The sequence below is a fragment of the Narcine bancroftii genome, chromosome 9, assembly GCF_036971445.1.
Source record: "Narcine bancroftii isolate sNarBan1 chromosome 9, sNarBan1.hap1, whole genome shotgun sequence".
Classification (NCBI taxonomy): Eukaryota; Metazoa; Chordata; class Chondrichthyes; order Torpediniformes; family Narcinidae; genus Narcine; species Narcine bancroftii.
The window spans coordinates 22,799,988-22,823,044 of NC_091477.1; the positions used below are offsets into that span (position 1 = coordinate 22,799,988).

Sequence of the window (23,057 nt, forward strand, 5' to 3'; positions counted from 1 at the left end):
ATCATGGGAACCTTGTTAAAGGTCCACCACTCTACTTTCATCAATTTCTTTCTTTTAAAAATATTTTTATTGAGTTTAACAAAAACCCTTTACACAAGGTATAATAATGATAACATAAGTCAAATCTTATCATATACAGATCACATATCAATTGCAAATTGGAAGCAGAACCATAATTATTATGTAACATTTCATTCAGGACATCAACTTCTCTAATTATAATAATTAAACAATTAAATCATAACTCGTACTATGTCCAAAAATAAGAATGAATAGAAAAATTATACAAATAATACACATAAAATTCCCTTATGAGATATCTTGTACTTCTCTCATGTGATCTGTAATCTGTAGGTAAAACCCTGTTACTTATTTATCTTAATAATAAAAAGGAAAAAAAATCATATTTACAAAAAATGCAGATAACCTTGTTTAGAAGGAGGGAGTAGATTAGTAGGGATTTTTTTTTTTACCTTCATCAATTTCTTTTGTCAACTCCTTATAACCATATAACCATATATCAATTACAGTACGGAAACAGGCCATATCGGCCCTTCTCGTCTGGACCGATTTAAGTGAAACTCCACTAGTTCCACCTACCTGCTCCCTGCCCATAACCCTCCAACCCCCTCACATCCATCCACTCATCCAACCACCTCTTAAATGACAAAATTGACCCTGCCACAGCCACCTCTTCTGGAAGGTCATTCCAGTCAGCCACCACTCTCAGAGTGAAGAAGCTTCCTCTTGTGTTACTCCTTGAAAAACTCAGTTTGGCTTGTGAGACATGACCTACCCCTTACAAAGCCATGATGACTATCCCTAACAAGTCAATGATTCTCCAAATGTTTGTGACTGCACTAGTCTGCTTACCACTTATTCATCTATAATACCCAAGATACTTGAATAAGGGAATTACATTTGTCTGTGGCCAGGGAGAATGCAAAGATCATTTTCAGTACCCAGCAATCTCTTCCTGTAGCACCTTGGGATATATTCTGTCCAATACAATATTTAATTCTGATCTCTTGGCTCTGAATGTGATACAATATAAGTAGGTTTTGTAAAGTAAAATGCTTGTATTTTTTTCAGGGAATTGACGACCAAATACCAATCCAGGAGAATATCTGAGGAAGAGCTTAATAAACTTGTGGTAATCAGACAGTGTAGTTTGAAAAATAAATGTGCGAAAGTGAATTTTTAATAAATTAAATGTTTAGTAAATTGGTGAATGAACTACCTCTATCATTTCAAAATGTTATTTAGTACAAATGAAGAAAAATAATTGGCTGGATTTTCTGTCCAATAGGTTGAAATTTGATCTAAATATTATATAGAGAAGTTCAATTAAGGAACAGAGAATAGTTTGTGTTGTAAAATGGAAATTAGTTCCATGAAACATTTGAAGGCTTCCTGAGGTATGCCTGCATATTAATGTGTAATTGCTAGGTTTCCTTGCTCAGTAATTGCAGAGCAATCACTGCAAAGCTTGGCAGCAGCTAGGGGCTTGGAATAAAGATAGAAAAAGCCTCTATTAATATGTAGTGCTTTTGTTCTCGAAAGAACTCTTTGAAGACCCATTTCTTTTCTTTTTGCTTGTGGTCATTTCATTTAGATGATTATTAAATGTTGCTGAACAGAAGTAGTATGTGTCACTAACGGACTAACGGCTTGTATCATGCCAAGAGTATTTCCAAAAATATAACACATCATTTTTTAAATGTTCAATTCCAATTTAATTGGCTTCAGTCTAACAAAATGTTAGTTTAAGTAGATTGGGAACCAGTTTAAAGACATTTGGAATTGAAACTAGCATCTTTCAAAGATGGCTTGGACAAGTGAGCTTTATTGGTGGGTAGAATCCAACAGGATTTGGTCTGCATCCCTGAACTATTAGTAAAAGCAGAAATGCTGGAGCAAATCAGCAGGTCTCGGAGTGTCCAGAGGAGGTAAAGATAACCGATGCTTCAGGCCTGAGCTCTTCTTCAGGGTATGAGTAAAAAGCAGGCAGTCACCTGAATTAAAAAGAGCAGTGGGAGGAATACAGACTAACAGACAAAAGGTGTAAATTGGATGTTAGGAGGACAGGAGAGAGGAAAGGTGAGAATTGACTGGGGGAGGGGAGTTTGATTTTGTGAATACAGAGCAAAAAGGGAAGAAAGTCAGAGCAAGAGGAAAGGAGACATAGGGATAGAGGGGTTAATGGAAACCGGAGAAGTCAATGTTAATGCCATCTGGTTAGAGGGTGTCCAGAGGAAATATAAGGTATTGTTCCTCCAATTTGCAGGCGGTCAGAGTGTAGCAGTACATGAGACCATGGACAGATATGTCAACAAGGGAATGGGGCAGGGAATTGAAATAGATAGCCACTGGGAAACCGCACTATAGCATTGGACAGAGCTGAGGTGTCAACGAAGCGATCTCCCAGTCTGCATCCAGTTTTTCCAATGTAGAGGAGACCGCACTGGGAGGACTGAATCCAGGAGATACTTTTTTTGAAATTATGACACATTGGAACTAAGAAATAATTAAAATATTAAAACAAAGTAGTTTTTAAAAATCACTTCTCCTGGCTCAATATCTCCATCTAAATGAAACAGAGAACAGTACAGGGCCTTTGTTTGTCCCACCATGTTTGCACCATGGTGCCAAACTAAAATGGTGCCATCTGTCTGTCTGTGGTGTGCATCTCTTCCCAGCCTGTATGTCTGTCTCAGTACTTCTGAAACTTTGCTATTGTGTCTGCTACCTCCTTCCCAGCAGGGCATTCCAGGCATCTTTATCTTTATCTTTATCTTGGAATAAAGATAGAAAAAGCCTCTATTAATATGTAGTGCTTTTGTTCCTGAAAGAACTCTTTGAAGACCCATTTTTTTTCTTTTTGCTTGTGGTCATTTCATTTAGATGATTATTAAATGTTGCTGAACAGAAGTAGTATGTGTCACTAACGGACTAATGGCTTGTATCATGCCAAGAGTATTTCCAAAAATATAACACATCATTTTTTAAATGTTCAATTCCAATTTAATTGGCTTCAGTCTAACAAAATGTTAGTTTAAGTAGATTGGGGACCAGTTTAAATCTTTATCTTTAAATCTTTAAATGTTTCCCCTTCTCACCTTGAACCGATGCCCTCTACCATTTGACATTTTCACCTTGGAAAAAGACTGCCTATCTACTTTATATGTGCCTCATAACTTTTCTAACAAATTGACCTTCAGCTTTTGGCACATCAAGAATGCAATCCAAATTTGTCCAACCTCTCCTTGTGGCTTGAAAAGTTCATGGTCATGCACTTTGGTAGAAGGAATAAAAGGGTTGACTATTATTTGGATGGGGAGAAAATTCAAAATTTAGAGGTGCAAAGGGATTTGAGAGTCCTCAAACCAGGTAGCCTAAAGGTTAACCTCTAGGTTGAGTCGGGGTAAAGAAGGTGAATGCAACATTGGTGTTCATATCTAGAGGAATAGGATATAAGAGTGGGAATGCAATGTTGAGGTTTTGTCAGGTACAATTTTGGGCTCCTTATTTAAGGAAGGATGTGCTGGCATTGGAGAGGATTCAGAGAAGATTCACAATAATTATTCCTGGACTCTACTCCTTGGAGTTCGGAAGAAACAGAGGGGACTTCATTGGAAACATTTTGAATGTTGAAAGTTGATGTGGCAAAGTTGTTTTCCCATGGAAGGGGAGTCTAGGGCAAGAGGGCACAATTTCAGGATTGAAGGGCGCCAATTAAAACAGATGCAGAGGAATTTCTTTGGTCAGAGAATGGTGAACCTCTGGAATTTGCTACCTCAACCGTTTGTGGAGGCCATCATTGGATGTATTTGAAATTGATAGATATCTGAATAGTCAGGATATCAGGATTATAGGGATAAGACAGGGGAATGGGAGAATGGATTAACACGTGATGGAATTGGTGGATTGAACTTGAAACACCGCATAATACCTAATTTTATGACTTGCTCATGACAATAAATTCTGATTCTGATAAGACCAGTTTTCTACTTCTGCTCCTATATTTTATGGTCTTGTAATTCACTTCAATGCAGACAAGATCCTGGTGAGCCTTTACTGCTTCCTTCCCCAAGCCCCCAAATCAAATGATGACTAGACCTTCACACAATACTCCAAATGTGATCTAAGCAAAGTTTTATACAGCTGCAACATGACCTCATGTTTTATGTTCAGTGGCCCCCCATGTTTGAAGACAAGTTCACTGTACATCTTCTATACCACTTGTGCTACTGCTTTCAGCAAGCTATGGACTGGTACCCATATAACCATATAACCATTTACGGAGCGGAAACAGGCCATGTTGGCCTTTCGAGTCCGCACCAGTTCACTAGAACAACTCCACTAGTTCAAACCTCCCGCTCTCCGCCAATAACCCTCCAACCCCCTCTCCTCCATGTACACATCCAACTTTCTCTTAAATGAGGGACAAAATAGAGACGAGGCAAGATGATGTCACATCCAAATCCTTTCTGCAGTTAAGCCAAAGATCCATTTGTACACCAAGGTCTTGCCATTAACTGTATACTTTCCTCTTGCATTTGTCCTCCCAAAATGTATCACCTCATAATTATCAAGGTTAAACTCCATCTGCTATTTCTCTGCCAAATTTCCCACTATTCTGTATCCTTTGCCAACCTTCCTCATTATCCACAATGCCACCAATTTTCATGTCATCTGCACACCTGCTAATTAGAAAATGAATATTTTCATTCAAATCATTAATATAATGTATGTTACAAATGAGAGTGGTCTCAACAATGATCGATCACAGACCTTCAGTCAAAATTACCCCTCCTCCACTACCATCTGGGGTAGTGACATTAATCCTACTCTTTTCATCCTTTGATAATGCACTGCATGGAATGGACAGGTGGATTTTCTGCTGTAACTGTAAGGGATCTTGGGCTGTGAGGGAGCAATGTGAGAGATGCGGTGACGCTTATTTTGCAAAATATTGTAGGGCAGGCACAGGTTGGCATAAATCTGGTATCGATGTGGAAGCATCAGAATGTTTCTTTTTGCAACCACAAGCCAACACCTTTCACATAAGCCTTCAGATGGATGCAGTTTGGATGCCAAGGCTGAATTAATTGGACTTTGTAGTTGGAAAAGAAATTTGTAGATCTAAAGGGTTCCAACCCAAAAACGATGACTTCTCTGGGATGCTGAGTCCCTCCAGTTCTCTTGGTTCACTGCTTTGGCTATGACCAGTAATCTCAATCCAGATTCAATTTGGGTGTTGAGTTCTGTGCAATCTTATTGCTGAATATAAAATATACGTGATCCATAGCAATCTAACAATATTTTGCAACATACAGTCATTGTAAGATATTTACTATATTTGACTTCACATCAAGAATTTTAAAAATCTGCTGTAGTTTAAAACAGTTGTAAATGTGTTCAATAGGAATAGGTTTTCAAATTTCTTTTTAAGTTCAAGTTTGTTATAATCATACAATAGTAAAGTATAACTGGATGAAATGGAGTTCTTCAGTCCTCAGTATGAAAACATGCTAACACATATAATTATAGCACACATTTATAAGCAACTTATATGATGTACATGTATAACAACAAATAAATATTGTTAAGACTATTAGATTCTCAAAGGGATTGTATGAGCAATATGAATGGCTCATCAGTCATTCAGCAGACTCACTGCTCAAGAAAACACCACTTGTAAATATTCTCTTTTTAAATGAATTAAAATAATGACAACATGAAGTAAATGAGGTGTTAGAGGAATGTAAAGAATATAAAGAATTGCAGGGAAAATCTTCGCTAGGATTCTCCTTAATAGACTAATACCTAGTGTCGCCGAAAATGTCCTCCCAGAATCACAGTATGGCTTTTGCACAAACAGAGGAAGTACTGACATGGTCTTTGCCCTCAGACAGCTCCAGGAAAAGTGCAGAGAACAAAACAAATGACTCGACATCACCTTTGTGGATCTAACCAAAGCCTTTGACACCGTGAGCAGGAAAGGGCTTTGGCAAATACTAGAGCGCCTCGGATGCCCCCCCAAGTTCCTCAACATGGTTATCCAACTGCACGAAAACCAACAAGGTTGGGTCAGATAGAGCAATGAGCTCTCCGAACCCTTCTCCATTGACAACGGCGTGAAGCAAGGCTGCGTCCTCGCACCAACCCTCTTTACTATCTTCTTCAGCATGATGCTGAAACAAGCCATGAAAGACCTCAACAATGAAGATGCTGTTTACATCTGGTACAGCACGGATGGCAGTCTCTTCAATCTGAGACACCTGCAAGCTCACACCAAGACACAAGAGCAACTTGTCCGTGAACTACTCTTTGCAGATGATGCTGCTTTAGTTGCCCATTCAGAGCCAGTTCTCCAGCGCATGATGTCCTGTTTTGCGGAAACTGCCAAAATGTTTGGCCGGGAAGTCAGCCTGAAGAAAACTGAGGTCCTCCATCAGCCAGCTCCCCACCATGACCACCAGCCCCCCCACATCTCCATCGGGCACACAGAACTCAAAACGGTCAACCAATTTACCTACCTCAGCTGCACCATTTCATCTGATGCAAGGATCGACAAAGAGATAGACAACAGACTCGCCAAGGCAAATAGCGGCTTTGGAAGACTTCACAAAAGAGTCTAGAAAAACAACCACCTGAAGAAACACACAAAGATCAGCGTGTACAGAGCTGTTGCCATACCCACGCTACTGTTCGGCTCCGAATCATGGGTCCTCTACTGGCATCACCTACGGCTTCTAGAACGCTTCCATCAGCGCTGTCTCCGCTCCATCCTCAACATTCATTGGAATGACTTCATCACCAACATCGAAGTACTCGAGCTGGCAGAGTCCACAAGCATAGAATCCACACTGCGGAAGACCCAACTGCGCTGGGTGGGTCACGTCTCCAGAATGGAGGACCATCACCTTCCCAAGATCGTGTTCTATGGCGAGCTCTCCACTGGCCACCGAGACAGAGGTGCACCAAAGAAGAGGTACAAGGACTGCTTAAAGAAATCTCTTGGTGCCTGCCACATTGACTACCGCCAGTGGGCTGATAGCGCCTCCAACCCGTGCATCTTGGCACCTCACAGTTTGGCGGGCAGCAACCTCCTTTGAAGAAGACCGCAGAGCCCACCTCACTGACAAAAGACAAAGGAGGAAAAACCCAACCCCAACCAACCAATTTTCCCTTGCAACCGCTGCAACCATGCCTGCCTGTTCCGCATCGGACTTGTCAGTCACCAACGAGCCTGCAGCAGACGTGGACATACCCCTCCATAAATCTTCGTCCGTGAAGCCAAGCCAAAGAAAGAAGAAGAACAAAAACAAATCTTAAGAAGGAAATTAGAAAGGATAAGAGGTTGCTTTGTCAAATAAGGTGAAAATAAATCCGAAGGGTTTCTACAGATATATTAGGAAAAAAAGATAGTGTGTAATAAAATTGGTCACCTCGAGGCTATGCATGGAGCCAAAGAAGGTGGGGAAATTTTTGAATAATTTTTTTTTCTTCAGTATTTATTAGGAGAAGGAAGTTATGGAAAAGTTGATGTCAAAGAAGAGGAAGTACTGGTACTTTTAAGGAAAATAAAGGCGAATAAGTCTCCAGGTCCTGACGATATTCCCTGAAGGTGAAGTTGCATGTGGATAGGGTGGTGAAAAAAGCTTAGGGTATGCTGGCCTTTATAAATCAGAGCATTGAGTAAAGGAGCTGGGATGTTATGTTAAAATTGTACAAGGCATTGGGGAGGCCAAATTTGGAGTATTGTGTGCAGTTTTGGTCACCAGAAGAAAGGAATTATATCAACAATTTTGAGAGCGTGTAGAGAAGAGTTACTAGAATGTTGCTGGGGTTACAAGGTAAAAGTTATAGGGAAAGTTTAAATAAGTTAGGTCTTTATTCTTTGAAGCATAGAAGGGAGAGAGGGGATTTGATTGTGGTATTTAAAATTATTAGGGGGGTTTAGATAGAGTTGACATGGAGAGGCTTTTTTCCTTTAAGAAAGGGAGAGATACAAGTGAGAGGACTTCAGTTGAGAGGGGCAAACGTTTAGAGGAAACATGAGGGGAGGACTTCTTTACTCAGAGATTGGATGGTGTGTGGAATGAGCTTCTGGACGAAGTGGGGGAGGCAGGCTCGATATTAATATTTAAGGAGAATTTGGATATGTATATGGTCAGGAAAGGAATGGAGGGATAAATGTTGAGTGTAGGTCAGTGGGGTTAGGTGGAAGAAAGGTTCAGCATGGACTAGAAGGGCCAGGTTGGCCTGCTTCTATGCTGTAATTGTTATATGGCTATATGGTATATATATGGTTATATAATTTTCAAAATGTTAGCCTTTAACCTGAACTTAATAATATCTTTGTATTTCATTAAATATTTAACTTTTTTTTTTAGCTTTTTAAAGGTCTACAACCAGTGCAATAGTAGAAACTTGCCATGGTAATTAAAAGGGAGAGATGGTTTAGTTTTGTGTGGTTTGCCACTCATTTGATTATTTTTCAAATCCATTGAAACACAGAATTTCTATTTGCACTTGATGGTTTCAGTTTTTGATATTTGTGTCATTCCTTTTCATCACAGCTGACCATTTTGTCAATCAAACACATGCTCGGTCTCTCCACCACATCTCTCTTGCCTTCAACCTTCAGCCTTCAACACCAATATTCCCTCAGTGCTGGTCAAGAAGCTTCAAACTCTGGGCCTCTACACCCTCCTCTGCAACTGGATCCTTGACTTTCTCATCAGAAGACCACAGTCAGTATGAATTGGAAACAACCTCCTCACTGATTATCAACGCAGACACACCTCAAGGATGTGTGCTTAGATCACTGCTCTACTCATTATTATGGACAGGCAAAATTCCAATGCTATCTACAAATTTGCTGATGACACCACAATTGTCGGCAGAATCACAAATGTCAGTGAGGAAGCGTACAGGAAGGAGATAGATCAGCTCGTTGAGTGTTGTCATGCCAACAGTCTTGAGCTCAATGTTAGCAAAACCAAGGAGATGATTGTGGATTTCAGGAGAAAATCAGGTGAGCATAACCCAGTCCTTATCATAGAGCTCAGTAGTGGAAGGGATCAAGAACTTCAAATTTCTTTGGGAAGATCTAAAGCAGATATTAAATAAAATCACAAAAAGCAATATACCAAAAAACCCAGAGATCTTCCTCCTAAGTAACATAAAAAACAAAGAATTTGGACTTGATTTGGATGGTGCACAAAAAAGATTTGTTAGGATAGCCCTAGCTGTAGCAAAAAAATGTATTATGTCAGCCTGGAAATTGGAAGATAACTTGAGAATACAACAATGGTATATAGAAATGAATAAATGTATTCCATTAGAAAAAATAACATATAATTTAAGAAATAATATTAAAATATTTGAACAAATATGGGAGCCATACATGAAACACAATAGAGAAAACCTACCGGGGACATCTACCACCTAAATGACAGAAGGAGAAGGGAATGAAAAGAATTGACTCAGTGGAATTTCTTGTTTATTTTTATTGAGTGACAACATTGTTTGACGGGTTTAATGTATCTTAGATTCTGAACTTTAAATGAATGGGAGGGGAGGTAGGGAGAGTGGGAGGGGAAGAGGGAGGGGGGAAGAAAACGACACTGTATATATTTGAAAAGGAAAATGTATGTATCTTGATCAATGTGGTTTATAAATAAAAAAATTTAAAAAAAAGAACTTCAAATTTCTGAGTGTTAACATCTCTGAGGATCTGACCTAGAGTCTCCAGGTTGATGGAATCACAAAGAAGGCTAACCAGTGGCTATACTTTGTGAGGTGTTTGAGGAGATTCCGTATATCACTAAAAACTCTTGAAAACTTCTACATGTGTCCCGTGGAGCATTCTGGCTGGTTGCATCACTGTCTGATATGAAGGAGACAATTCTCAGGACAAGAAAAAACTCCAGAGGGTTGTTAACTCAGCTTGTGACATCATAAGCCTTCATTCTATTGAGGACATCTACAAGAGGTAGTGTCTTAATAAAGCAGCCTCTATCCTAAAAGACCTCCATCACCCAAGTCATGCCCCCTCCACTCTGCTACCATTGGGAAAAAGGTAACAGGACCCTAAAGATGAGCACTCACTGGCACAAGGACAGTTTCTTCCCCCGCTGCCATTAGATTCCTGAATAATCAATGAACCAAAGACACTGCCTTACTTTTCGTGCACTATTTTGTTTCTCTTTTGTTTGTTGTAAAGGTGGTTTATTTGAATGTTTGTAATTATGATGCTGCTGGCAAACATCGAATTTCGTGACTTAGTCATGACATTAAATTCTGATTCTGCAACTCCATTAACTGCCCTGTCTCTAAATCATTATTCACACTGGGAGTAATTTACGGTGGCCAATGAGGCTATTACAGTAGGAACATTGAAAAGACTCTTGGATAGGCACATGAATGTAAAAAATAATAGATGGTTATGAGTGTGAGGTAGGAAAGACTTAGATATGGAGTATATGTAGAGTAGTGGAGTAAAACACGAAAGTATGTAGACATCATGATAGAAGTAAAAACATGATGCTGGAGAAACTCAGCAGGTCAACAGTGCACTTTATATAGCAAAGATAAAGAGATATAACCAATGCTTCAGACTTGAGCCCTTCATCAAGGTGTGCACAACATCGTTGGCCGAAAGGCCTGAATTGTGCTGTAATGTTCCAGGTTCTAAGTTAACAATCATGGGAAACTCCGCACTTCTGGATCTACTAAGAACTTTATTAAACATCTCCCAGTTAATAAGATGTTCAATAAGCCAGAAGAAAATGGCCTTTTCCCCCATGTCTAAAATGCACTTAGACCTGGATCATATCTGTGAAATTATTGCATTCTGCAATAGATGGAAATTTACCAGCTTCACACTATTTATGGTTTGTTCTTGGGACTTTGTAGGTTGAGCTTACAGTTTGGGTACGGGGATGAGAACAGCAGGAATGCTTGGCATCAGTCAGTGGGTCATTGAGCTGCATTGTGCAGCATGACTTGCTGTGTATGTTAATTTCTCCTCAGAGTCAAAACAGGTGTCATAGAATGAAGGGTATTCAGGCTTCAGTTTTTTTTTCCTATTGTGCATGTGTTCAGTGAAGTTATATATGATGTCAAAAAGAACCTCACAAATAGTCTTTTCAAAGTGCATGTCAGTTTTCACATTATTAAGTAGCTTAATTTATTTGGACAACTTACTGCATCAGTAATCATTTGATTTCTGTTTAACTGAGACCAAACTATATCTAGCAATAATTAATCAAATGATTTGATGCAAATACCTGGAAACTTTGAAGGACAAATTTACTTTAATCTTGACTCACAACATTAATTTAAACCTTTGATAACACTGAACAATGAAGATTTTGCTTGCTGAACACTTTTATGTGTATTTTATGGACTTTGGGCTGATGATCACGAAAATCACCTGAAAATTTTTTCTATTACGTACTGTTTTCTCGGCAGCTACGGGGCACCAAACTACATCCAGCTGATTGACAACATGCTTCAAGCGTGAAGTACATCATGTCATTGAAAATTCATTTTCTGCATTCACACTTGGACTTCCTCCCTGGTGATCTTGATGCAGTCAGTGATGAACATGGTGAAAGGTTTCACCAGGACATTGTGTCTATGGAAAAGCAGTATCAAGGCAACTGGAATCTATATAGAATACTGGCCAACTATTGTTGAACACTGCCTGAGTTCAAATGACTTAAAAATGTTTTACTGCTGATTTTCATTTGTACTCAGCATCTGATGCCTCTCGTGTCAATGTATCAGCATCATTATGCAATTAAACATGCTAAATTCAATAAAAGTTCATGTTTCTCCAACTTCCTACGTGAGACAGTAAATCTGAAATTAACTTTGTGTTCAGCTTGAAGTTGTCTATCATAATCCCCATTTTTTTTCAGGAAGCAAAACTTTAGAAAAAAATTATTGCCCAGTGTGATCTTTGTTTTGAAGTTGTTAACTTTGTCTAAACTGAATCTCATTCTAGGCCTTTGGGTTTATGACACGTGTGGCTTTACAAGCAGAGAAAATGAATCATCACCCTGAATGGTTCAATGTGTACCATAAGGTAATGTGAATGATGGTGAAATTTTCAGTAAGGTGTAGAACATTCATTTAGTCTGCATCAATGTGTAACTCACTACTTTCAAAGCTAAGTATGCAACAATTGTGATGCTTGTGTAGGCACACAATGTTTCCTCAGAAAACACTTTCATTATCTTTGTATAAACATTGGTGTTCAATTTGTAACGTACTGCAAGGCCGTATTCAGCGACATATTGCTCTCCTGGTTAATGTGCTACAGCTTGTGTGCTCTTATCCTTTCTTTTGATCCTTGTGCAGTTCCATATAGCATCAAAGTGGATTAGCCATTAGTAGCCTTGTAACCTATCACATTTTTAGCTGGCTATTTTCACTACTGTGGGAGCAGGACACGAGGGAAGAATTTGATGCAAATGTACACTTCTTGGCTCTGAGAAATGGTGTAAATTTAAAGTACCAAAAGCTGAAGAGGTGTGTTATGGCCATCCCGCTTGACCTTTTGAAATTGTTGAATAACTCAAGTGAAAACACTTTATATTTAACTAGTCGTAAAAGGAAAGATCAGCTTTGCAAACTTTTTAGTAATTATTTTGCTTCCAGATAAACAGTTTCTAATCTTAATCAGGATTTTAGAGCCATTGATGCTTGCATCGTCCTCTCTTGAATAAATATGAGCTTTAGAGAAACTTTCTCAAAGACTGTAATGTTAAGTAATCTGATGCAAGGGGAAGTGTTCAAATACAATTGTGTTGGCTAAGAAAAAGAAGAAATTATATCTGTACACAAATATTGCGAGAAAGAAGCAATGTACAGTACCATTTGTAGCTCAAGTTAGCAGGTCATTTAGGAAAGTGAATGCATAGGAAGTGGGAATAAAATGAGTTCTGATGTGGAGAGAAATTGGAGAAACTTGGACTGAGCAGGGCAAGGGGTTGAACCATCAGGAAAGGTTGGAAATGAAAATAAGGAAAAGTAGCATTCAAAACTGGATTGCTTTTGTTTTGTTGAGATTAAAGAACAAGTCTTGTCAAGAACACCAGGGGAAATTCCCTGCAGTTTTGCTAATCCCACAGGATATTTTACATCTATCTATTTCTCTGCCAGAAAACTGAATCTCTGACAATATGGCACTTCCTCAAAACTGCATTGAAATCAGCCGAGAACATTTGTTCAGGTGTTGAACTGGGACTTAAACATGTAATCTTTTGATCTGGACTCTGGAAGTAAATAGGAACAAAAAAAAACCAATGAGCATAAATTCAAGCATTTAGAATAAACATAACATTTTTGATTATAAAAATGCTGATTGAATATTACAATTTTCATAATCTAAGTGTATGTATATTTGTGTATCACACTTGAATTTCATTTTCTGATCCAATAATTAAAAATATTGAGTGAGATTATAAAATGGATCTACTCCAGTATAGCGAAAATAAGTGAGTCTGGGCTAGAAATGCGATTCTGAAATTGATCTGGCCCACTTTGATTAAAGTGAAACGGTGACTCAGTTGTGTTTTTTTTTCTTCTCTCTCTCCAGGTTCAGATCACGCTTCTGACACATGACTGTGGTGGTCTCTCCAAAAAAGATGTTAAATTGGCCAAGTTCATTGAGCAAGTGGCTGCTTCAGTAAATTAGTTTTTTTAAAACTTTTTTTTTCTTTTTCGGGGAAAAGGGTTTTGCATAAAATGTAAAGCATTTAAGATTATTGTGAACATATTAAACATTCAGATTGGGGGCAATAATAGAATGGGTAATCTGCACTTTAAATCAATATTCCTTTTGCTGCACGTTAATTCTTTGTAATTAAAATTTGCATATTTTAGATTTTACGTGATGCAGCAACAATGGGCAGGAGAAGATCATTTGGCTTCTGAGGCTACTCCCCCATTCAGTTAAATCACACATCATCCTTGACCTCAAGCTTACTTTGCTGTCTGCATTATGTAAACGGGGAAGGGGTGGGGGTAGGAGAGCAACAAAAATTTCCTGAGAAATGAAGTTTCTTCTCTTCTAAATATTTGACCTGTGAGACCATGCCAAGATTCCAGATTTTCAATTTCTACCAAACACTCTTCTACTATGTATCCTTCCAAGACTTTTCAATCTTGCTCTTTAATAAACTTTTTACTCATTCTTTTAAGCTCCAATAATTGCAGGCATATTTTGAAACCTATAAATTTCTCTGTGTAGAACTAAATTTTCATTGGATTATCTCCAAGGCATGTGTATCCTTGGTTCAGAGACCAGAATTGCATTCTGTTCTCCATCTGTGTTCTCAACAAAGCCCTATATAGTTTGCAATGAGTCTACTTTCTGCATGCCAACTACTTTGCAATAAAAGCTTAAATACAATTTGCCTCCCTGTTTGCCTGCTGTACTTGTCTGTTACCAGTGTTTTGAGTACAAGTCCTCCTGGCCACTGTTTAATGTTAAAGTGAAATGCCTCAACTTCTCTATATTTTGCTGCATTCATTGTAAGAAATGTGCTGCAGAGAAAATTTTATGCTTTAATTCTTTAACTGTACAATGTTTTACTTCTCAAATGACCATTTTTATAATGATTATTTACAATGAGGTCCTCATTCAGTACCGGGATAGCAGGTTAGAATAGCAGTTGGTGCAACACTGTTACAGTGCCAGCGACATGGGTTTGAATCTGGCCCTGTGTGTAAGGAGTTTGTATGTTTTCCCCATTTCTGCATGGGCTTCTTCCAGGTGCTATCCAGTTTCCTCCCACCCTTCAAAACATACCGGGTTGTAGGCCAATTGAGTGACATAGCCTTGAAGGCTGAAAGGGCTTGTTACCATACTGTATGCATGTGTAAATAACTGTCAGATGGGAACTGAACTGCAATTTTGGTGCAGCACTATAAAGGATTGTAGACCTTGTCGAAAGAATCAAAGACTTGTTGATCCAAACCAAGGCTTTTATTAGCAAAAGACAGGAGCTCTCCACAGGTGGCCGACCAGTCTGGAATGATCCGACCTGGCTAGGGACACAACCCTTTAAGGCCCAGACAATAGGCGTGGCTTAGCTCTCAGCCAATTGCTGTAAGCACAGTCTAGATACCGTAACTATATACACGATGTACATTGGTGATAGATCTGTACTATCACAAGGATAAGTTAATGTATTAAATCATTTTGTCCAGGATGATTAAAGGAGCTTAGAAAATCTCACAGAACAGTGAATAGCAAACAGATTCTGCCTTCATTTCAAGAAGCCCTTTTATTTCTTCTTGGCATCAATTTACAGGTGCTGTAAAATACTTAAATTGAAGAAAATATTGCTCAGTATTTTGCCGTTATTTTGATGCTTGTTATTTTGATATGGCAAGCAGATAAGGCACAGTTCATAAAACACATTATAACGAAAATTCCCTTTTTTAAATAAAAACAAAATTGAAAACTCCTAGCATGCATGCAGGGCAGTTATTAGCTTGAAAGTCGCTGACGGCACCTCGTTGCTCTGGTGTGCCCTTGAAAGTTTGAACTTGCAGGACGAAAGGGAATGAAATCTGTTTACTTTAGTCATGGATAGTGGTAGGGCCTTTCGTGACATGTCCTGGATACTCCTGACTGGATTAAGTCCCCAAAAACCAATCAGCTGAAATATTGAACGATGGCCCTATCTTTGCTGTTCTTCAAAACTGTGGAGATATTTTGACATTTTTTTAGATGTCCACCAAAAAAATTAACAATGGAAATTGGCGGGAAGGTTCAGGGCTTCTGCGTTTGTGAGGGATCCAAACTTTGAGATTAAATGCTGCCAATTTGCCTCAGATCTGCCAGTACGTTTTGAGCAAAAAAGCAAGAAAATCACAATAGAAATGAGTTAAATGAGTTAAGGGAAGAAGTTCAAGTCAAATTTAGTATCATCTGATTGCACAAGTACAACCTGATGAAACAGCATTCTCCGGTCCTTGTGCAAAACATGCAGACACACAACCGGATAGAACAGACACACAGACAAACAATACATATGCAGAATAAATGTACACGTATAAAAATAAATAAATAAATATTAGACTTTCAGATAGTTAGTGTGAACAGTTACTTTGTCAATCGGCATTCTCACTGCCCGTGGAAGAAAAATAATGTATACATCTCATGCCAAATCATGATTGTTGTTGCCCGGGATCTTAATGGAACTTCCAGTAGTCAGTTGATACCAGATGGGGAAGTCCCAGGTCTATACTTGATGGTTGCAGCTTAGGCAAGTATATCACTTGACTCTTCCACCAGAATCCACATTAAAGTCCAGTAGCGAAGGTCAATTGTACTGGCATTCCCTAGGTTTGGAATTTTGATTTGTGCCCAATCGTCAGTTATATATCTTTACATCCTATAGATGCTGCGAGACCTGCTGAGTTCCTCCAGCATTTTTGTGTTTTTACTACAGTCACATCATCTGCAGACTTTCGTGGTTTACTGTCTTCAATTAATTAGTTTTTTAATATTTTTTATTGTTAAAATTCTTAAGTAACTTATTTTTTAGTAATTTAAAGTAATGTTAATAGTTTGTAAATTCTTCTGATTGCTTTGAGATGAAGTGCCTTTTGATGGCTGTTGGGATGTTCTTACCTTGGGTCTTCCTGCAGCGGAGACCTCACCGCACCTTACTGTTTGGTGCCTGTGTGCAGTGAGTTAGCCCTCTGCATCAGTGCCAGTAAGTCAGAGCAGGCAGGGTGAAGATCAGGCATTGGGCTGACTCGAGCTCCTTTTGGCCTACTGAGTGAATTAAAAGGTTAGAATTTACCTGAGGGTTCAGTTGATTTATTCAAAAAGTACAAAAATAAATATTCCTGAGAGGGTGGAAAGTTTTAGCTAATGTCCTGAACCTGAAGAACAAAGCTCAGTATTTATTTATAAATCTTTGGCATGTTTGACCTAAATCCACTCCCATTATTGCTCTTTTTTTTAACAAGTGGTTCATACCATTTTTTTTCGTTTGCTTTTTGTTTGCTTGCTGTGGTTTTTTTTCAGTTGACAGTTAATACAAAAGGAGGTATTCATCTTTAATGACATCTTTAAAAGACCCAGTAAACAATATAAATTTGGTTATTGAATGGGAGGAATTTCTGCTACCATTGTATATTCTGCTGTCTTGTAATATTGACTTAATTTTGCTGAACTGGAATGGAATTTGCTTGTGAATGTGGTAACCAAAATGTAAGAGGTCATTTATGCAGATGCTGCAGTCTGGGACTTGTCTTTCTTGCTTGCTACCTTTTCTTTGCATCAGTGGTGAGTTAAAGAATGTACTCTTTAAACCACATGTCAATGCTGAAAGATGTTTTTTTTATAAATGTGATTTTAATAGTTTACTGTAGCATTTTGAAATCCCGATTTTGTTGGTGCATAATGTATTTGTCAATTGATCACTGAATTTTAAATTCCAATTTTATACATTGATATTTTTGTGCTAAAGCTTTCCCAAAACTCCTTAAAATTGTCAAGTGTTTACAAATTTATTTCTGGGCTTTATTTTTAATAATACCTTCTTTGAAGCTCTTTGTGAAGAGTCAAAAAGAAGACCTGAACAAAATATATATTTTGAACATGAATAGCAATGTAGATTAGTCTTAGTGCATTTCTGAGCCTATATCAGAAGTGGATCATTCTAGTGAAGTATCACAACTAATGGTTGTGAAAGATGTGGGGGATGGGGTTGGTGACCAGCATGCCTTTGATCGGAAGGTACAAGATGTTAAAACATGACTATTGGTGTTGCATAACTAATTTATTTAATGGAATTGATCAACATTATCATCAGTTCCACAGTGTTTCAAACATACAAAAGGTAAATGGATTCACAGCTATGAACATCCATGTTGATGTATTTTGATGTTAGATTGCCTATGGACTTCCTAATGATCTTGAGTAAGTTATTCAAAGTATAAAAAATAACACTGGACAACAATTCTTTATAAAAAGATTTTCTTCCTGAAAAAGAGTTTATTTTTGTTTGGGACAAAGGGGACTTTGTTAGAACTAACAAAAGAACAGCGATGGTAAATTCACCAGACAATGGTAAATTCAAAATGATAGCTTTTATTAAGCTATTAATAACATAAGATTTCTTACTTATCTCTAAATTTAACCCCTCTATGCGCAAATGAATGTGTGTGTGTGTGTGTGTGTGTGTGTGTGTGTGTGTGTGTGTGTGTGTGTGTGTGTAATAAAGTCTCACTCTGAAAAGTCAATTTTGAAAGCATCAGTATCATTTTAGTTATGCTTGAAGATCTTGAATTTTCAGTTCAGAAATAATTATAAAGAGCTTTTAAATATCTTAAGGCCTCTTTAAACTCACAATTCTTTTAACCAGTTGACCCAGAGCGATATTCTACAAACAGAAGTGACCAACTTCTGAGCCACAAATGTATCTCCTGTGAAAAGGATAATACAAGTCCTGTCTTCCTTGGATCAAATCTTCTTTAAAATGAAAACTTTGTAATCTGTTTTCCAAATGAAACTGCCCTCTTTATCTTAAAGAGACAGTCAGAAGTAGACTTCTCTTTTGAAATCTACTTATTCTGATTCCCCCTTTTCTTAGAAGTGATACATAACAGCACCTATTCTGGTTGCTGTAATTCAAACCTATCTTCCACAAGGTTCCAACTCCTGTGTGTCACAGGGTCTTGTCTTCTGTACTTCTTTCTCAAAGAAACATGAGTGTTTAAAATGCTAATATGTTGTCTTTGTGCCTCTGTAACCACCCAAAACTATCTTATTAAATCATATCTAAATAAAATATAGTTTTAACATTAAACTAAAGATTAATATTAACACAAATCTGTTACAGTCACTATTCCCCATTGAGGATACACTATTTCCCTGATGAATACAGCATCCTGATGAGAGGTTTATGTTTGTGTTATCTACACACATTGCATGCAGTGAAACAACCAACTCCCTACAGATCGCTACTAATCGTGGTTCTCACAGCTAAACGCAAAGATGAATCAAACTACCTGTCACCCCTCACTCACTACAGGCAGAGTACAAGATTACCTACGGAAGTAATTCACTGATTATAATGAATAAGGCACAACCTTTCCTTCTCGGTATGCACAACAAAAACTCCCCGCCCTGTACTGGCACACATCTTACAATTGACTTTCTAGCATCTCCCATGACTCATACCCTGGAGTGGAGCGAGGGTTCATTCTCAGGGGAAAGAGAGAGAGAGAGAGAGCTGCTTCACATGGTAGGTTTTGTACTGCAGCCTACTGGAGCGGCCAGCTCAGGTATGCCTAAATCATAAGGAGTGGGTGGACTAACCTTGATTGAGATGGAGAAATTACTTTCAACCTACGTGGTCAGATGACCCTCCAGGAGCAAGCACATGGATATCCTTTGTTTGGATCAGTTTCCTGTCCAACCTATTGGATAATCCTCCAGATAACAGATAGTGACGCCCAGGAATTTAAATTTGCTCATCCTTTCCACCTCTGATTGCCCCCGATCATTACTGGATTGTACACCTCTGGTTTTTAGGTCCAATTGAAATGTTGTTCATCTCTAATTATTTTGCCTCCTGATTCATTCCTTTCTCTTTCACTTTACCCCTGTCCACCCTTAAAGACATAATGCTACTCACCTCATTCATTCCTTGTGGTAGTGAGTTCCATATACTGAATGGCATACAGCAAATATTAAATTAATATTTTGGTAAAGATTTTTGCCCATCATTGCAGTACAAGGATTTAATTTTGTCATTCTCATCTCATAGATCTTTATCTTTGCATACTCCTCTGGTTATATCTCAAATTTTAGAATAATTTGATATAACAACTGACTTTTCCTGTCACTGATTCTGCAAATTATGCAATATAGGCTTATTTTTAAAATGCAATTTGGTTTCAATCTATTGGATTTTTGGAAAAAAATATCTGATTGTTTACTGAGTAAATGTTTTCCAGGCTACTAAGCTTTATTTACCAGGAAAGTTTTGCATTCAGTTTTGTTTTGTCTGAATGCTGACTGATTTCAGATGGCCGTTAGTTCATTGCTAGCGTAAGGAGGAGAAAGAAATGAGCAAATCCTAATCATACTGAATATACTTGTAGGTTTCTTGCAAAGCAATACTTGTGAAGTCTCAGAGGTTTAAGTGGAATGTCTGGTTTGTTGGAAGTACTTCTCAGATGGGGCTCAATGCTACATGTGTGATGTTTACAGCTTTGGTGAATCATGGGTCCTCTACCGGCATCACCTACGGCTCCTAGAATGCTTCCACCAGCGTTGTCTCCGCTCCATCCGCAACATTCATTGGAGCGACTTCATCCCTAACATCGAAGTACTCGAGATGGCAGAGGCCGACAGCATCGAATCCACGCTGCTGAAGATCCAACTGCGCTGGGTAGGTCACGTCTCCAGAATGGAGGACCATCGCCTTCCCAAGATCATGTTATATGGCGAGCTCTCCACTGGCCACCGTGACAGAGGTGCACCAAAGAAGAGGTACAAGGACTGCCTAAAGAAATCTCTTGGTGCCTGCCACATTGACCACCGCCAGTGGGCTGATATCGCCTCAAACCGTGCATCTTAGCGCCTCACAGTTCGGCGGGCAGCAACCTCCTTTGAAGAAGACTGCAGAGCCCACCTCACTGACAAAAGACAAAGGAGGAAAAACCCAACACCCAACCCCAACCAACCAATTTTCCCTTGCAACCACTGCAACCGTGTCTGCCTGTCCCGCATCGGACTTGTCAGCCACAAACAAGCCTGCAGATGACGTGGACATAACCCCTCCATAAATCTTCAACCGCGAAGCCAAGCCAAAGAAAGAAAAAGTGATGTCATATGTTCTTTACTGCACTATGCTACTTTAAAAAGAAGATAGTGAAACTAAATCACCAATATTGCTTAACTTAGTGGATTTTCAATTCTCTTCGCTCTTTCCATCGTGCAAGACATGTCAGGAGTGTGATGGAATATTCTCCATTGGTCTGCACGAATGTGTGCGAAGAACTCTCAAGAAGCTCAATACCTTTCACATCAAAGCAACTTGCTAGATTGGGCATCCTAAACATTCATTACTTCTACCACTGAGCCACAGTAACTGCATTGTGTACCATCAATAATATGTACTGCAATTGTTTGTCAAGGCTGCTTTGACACCAACCTCTACTGCCATGAAGGACAAGGGAATCAGACACATGGAAATGCAATGCCCCCCCCCCCCCTCCAAGTTGTACAGAATCCACTTGGAACCATGTTGATGGTGCATCATTGCGCAACCAAAAGTTCAGCACAATGTGAATACCTTTACGAGAAGGATGGCAACAGACAAAAAAGGCAACTCACCACCACCTCCACAATTGTAAATAAAAATGAGCAGTAAATTTTGCTCAAGGATGCAATGTCAAGACAACAAAAAATGAATTGGGAGAAAAACCCCCATTGAGCGTGCTTCTCTCTAATTGCAGCCCATCCTCTCCAATATTGTACAAGGCTCTTTTTGTGACTTATTATGTATTGCCCTTACATCAAAAAAAAACTATTCAGCTAACACTGACATCAAATGGTAATTTTTCATATAAGTTTACATCTTGTAACTTAATAATTACCATATATTTTGGCGTATAAGACGACCCTTGAAGCACCCAAAAAAGAATGGCAAAAACCGAGATCGTCTTATTGGCCAGACACAAGAACATGATCTTAAAATTCTACTCAAAACACCACTCGATTGATTCCATAAGCCACCCAGACTTCACCCTACAACAAATTTTTAAGATACTGGTGTATATTAGAAGGAAATTCTTATTGTAAAAAAAACACATCTAAAATCCTTCAAAAATAACTTTCACTATTATCATCTGAGACAAAGAACTAGTAACTGCACACCCAGAGTCTCACTGTTTACACTCTCATCATGCGGGTCTGAATCTGATGAGTTGACTTCTGCTTCATCATTGTATTATCAGATTTTTCCCATTCATGAAACAGCTGGCACCCAGTCCATAGTACCTTTAAAATCTCTACAGTGATTCTAGTGTATATTATTTTGCTATTTTAGTTATAGAACGAAGGGAATAATGGTGAAAGTTATAAATTGAATTGTACAATTCTTAATGAGGCTTGAATTTTGTTTGTGGTTTATGCTCCATTTGTTGAAGATATAGATTTCGTTGTAGATGTGTTTTTATTATTTGGATATCTGAATTTTAACGTAATGATTGGGGATATTTAAATGTGGTATTGGAGCTTTTATTGGATAATTATTCAAGAGTAAAAGGGAAAAATGGTGGAAGAGTACTAAAATTGAATTGTACAATGTTTAATGAGGTTTGAATTTTGTTTTAAGATGGTGGTTTATGTGACTAATATGATGATAGATGTGAAGTTAGTTGATATTTGGTGAAGGTTTATCTCTATAGAGAAAGTTTTTTTTTCATCTTTGTTTTTCTCATGCTACAATTTTTTTTAAAGAATTGATTATTGTTTAAGAATTTTTGATAGACAATGTTACTAACTTTACTAATTTTTTATATTAAGTTTGAGTTAAATATATGTTTCATCTTAACTCTGTTAAATATATGCATTTAAGTTTGATTTAAATATGTTTTTTAAGTCTGATATCTTAGTATTACTTTTCTTTTTGTTAGTATTTTAATCAGTTATGTTTTTGTTTTTTTTGTAAGTGGGTTTTTTTTCTCACATATTATTAACTTTATTAATTCTTCACTCTTTACTTTGGGGGGGGAAAGGGGGGGTTGGACTAATTTGAGTTGGGTTATTAATGTGTAATAATTATTGGGGAGGGTATAGTTTATTTAGATTACTGATACTGTATTGTAATTTTATTATTTTGTTCTTAATTTTTTTAATGTAATTCTATATGTTATTCATGTTATAAAATCTTAAATAAAGTTTAAAAAAAAATCTCTACAGTGTTCTGGATTTGATCTTGCCCACTTCAGTGCAGATGGTCTGATTTTATTTCTTGTGACTATGGTGCAATCTT

At 38.1% G+C, this 23,057-nt stretch overlaps 1 protein-coding gene across 9 annotated transcripts in view; it reads left to right on the forward strand.

Annotated features, from left to right (window-relative positions):
- Nucleotides 1-23,057, forward strand: part of LOC138743300 (pterin-4-alpha-carbinolamine dehydratase 2-like) — a 95,592-nt gene that overhangs the window by 22,608 nt on the left and 49,927 nt on the right. For 4 of the 9 annotated variants that reach the window (XM_069898425.1, XM_069898421.1, XM_069898422.1 and 1 more), the window contains exons 3-4: nt 12,026-12,106; nt 13,622-13,711. In XM_069898425.1, coding sequence (XP_069754526.1) covers nt 12,026-12,106; nt 13,622-13,711 — 171 coding nt within the window. Of the gene's footprint in view, nt 1-8,588; nt 9,583-12,025; nt 12,107-13,621; nt 17,969-20,266; nt 22,502-23,057 lie in introns of those variants that run through there. The other 5 variants (XM_069898417.1, XM_069898426.1, XM_069898423.1 and 2 more) reach the window with 4 other exon arrangements.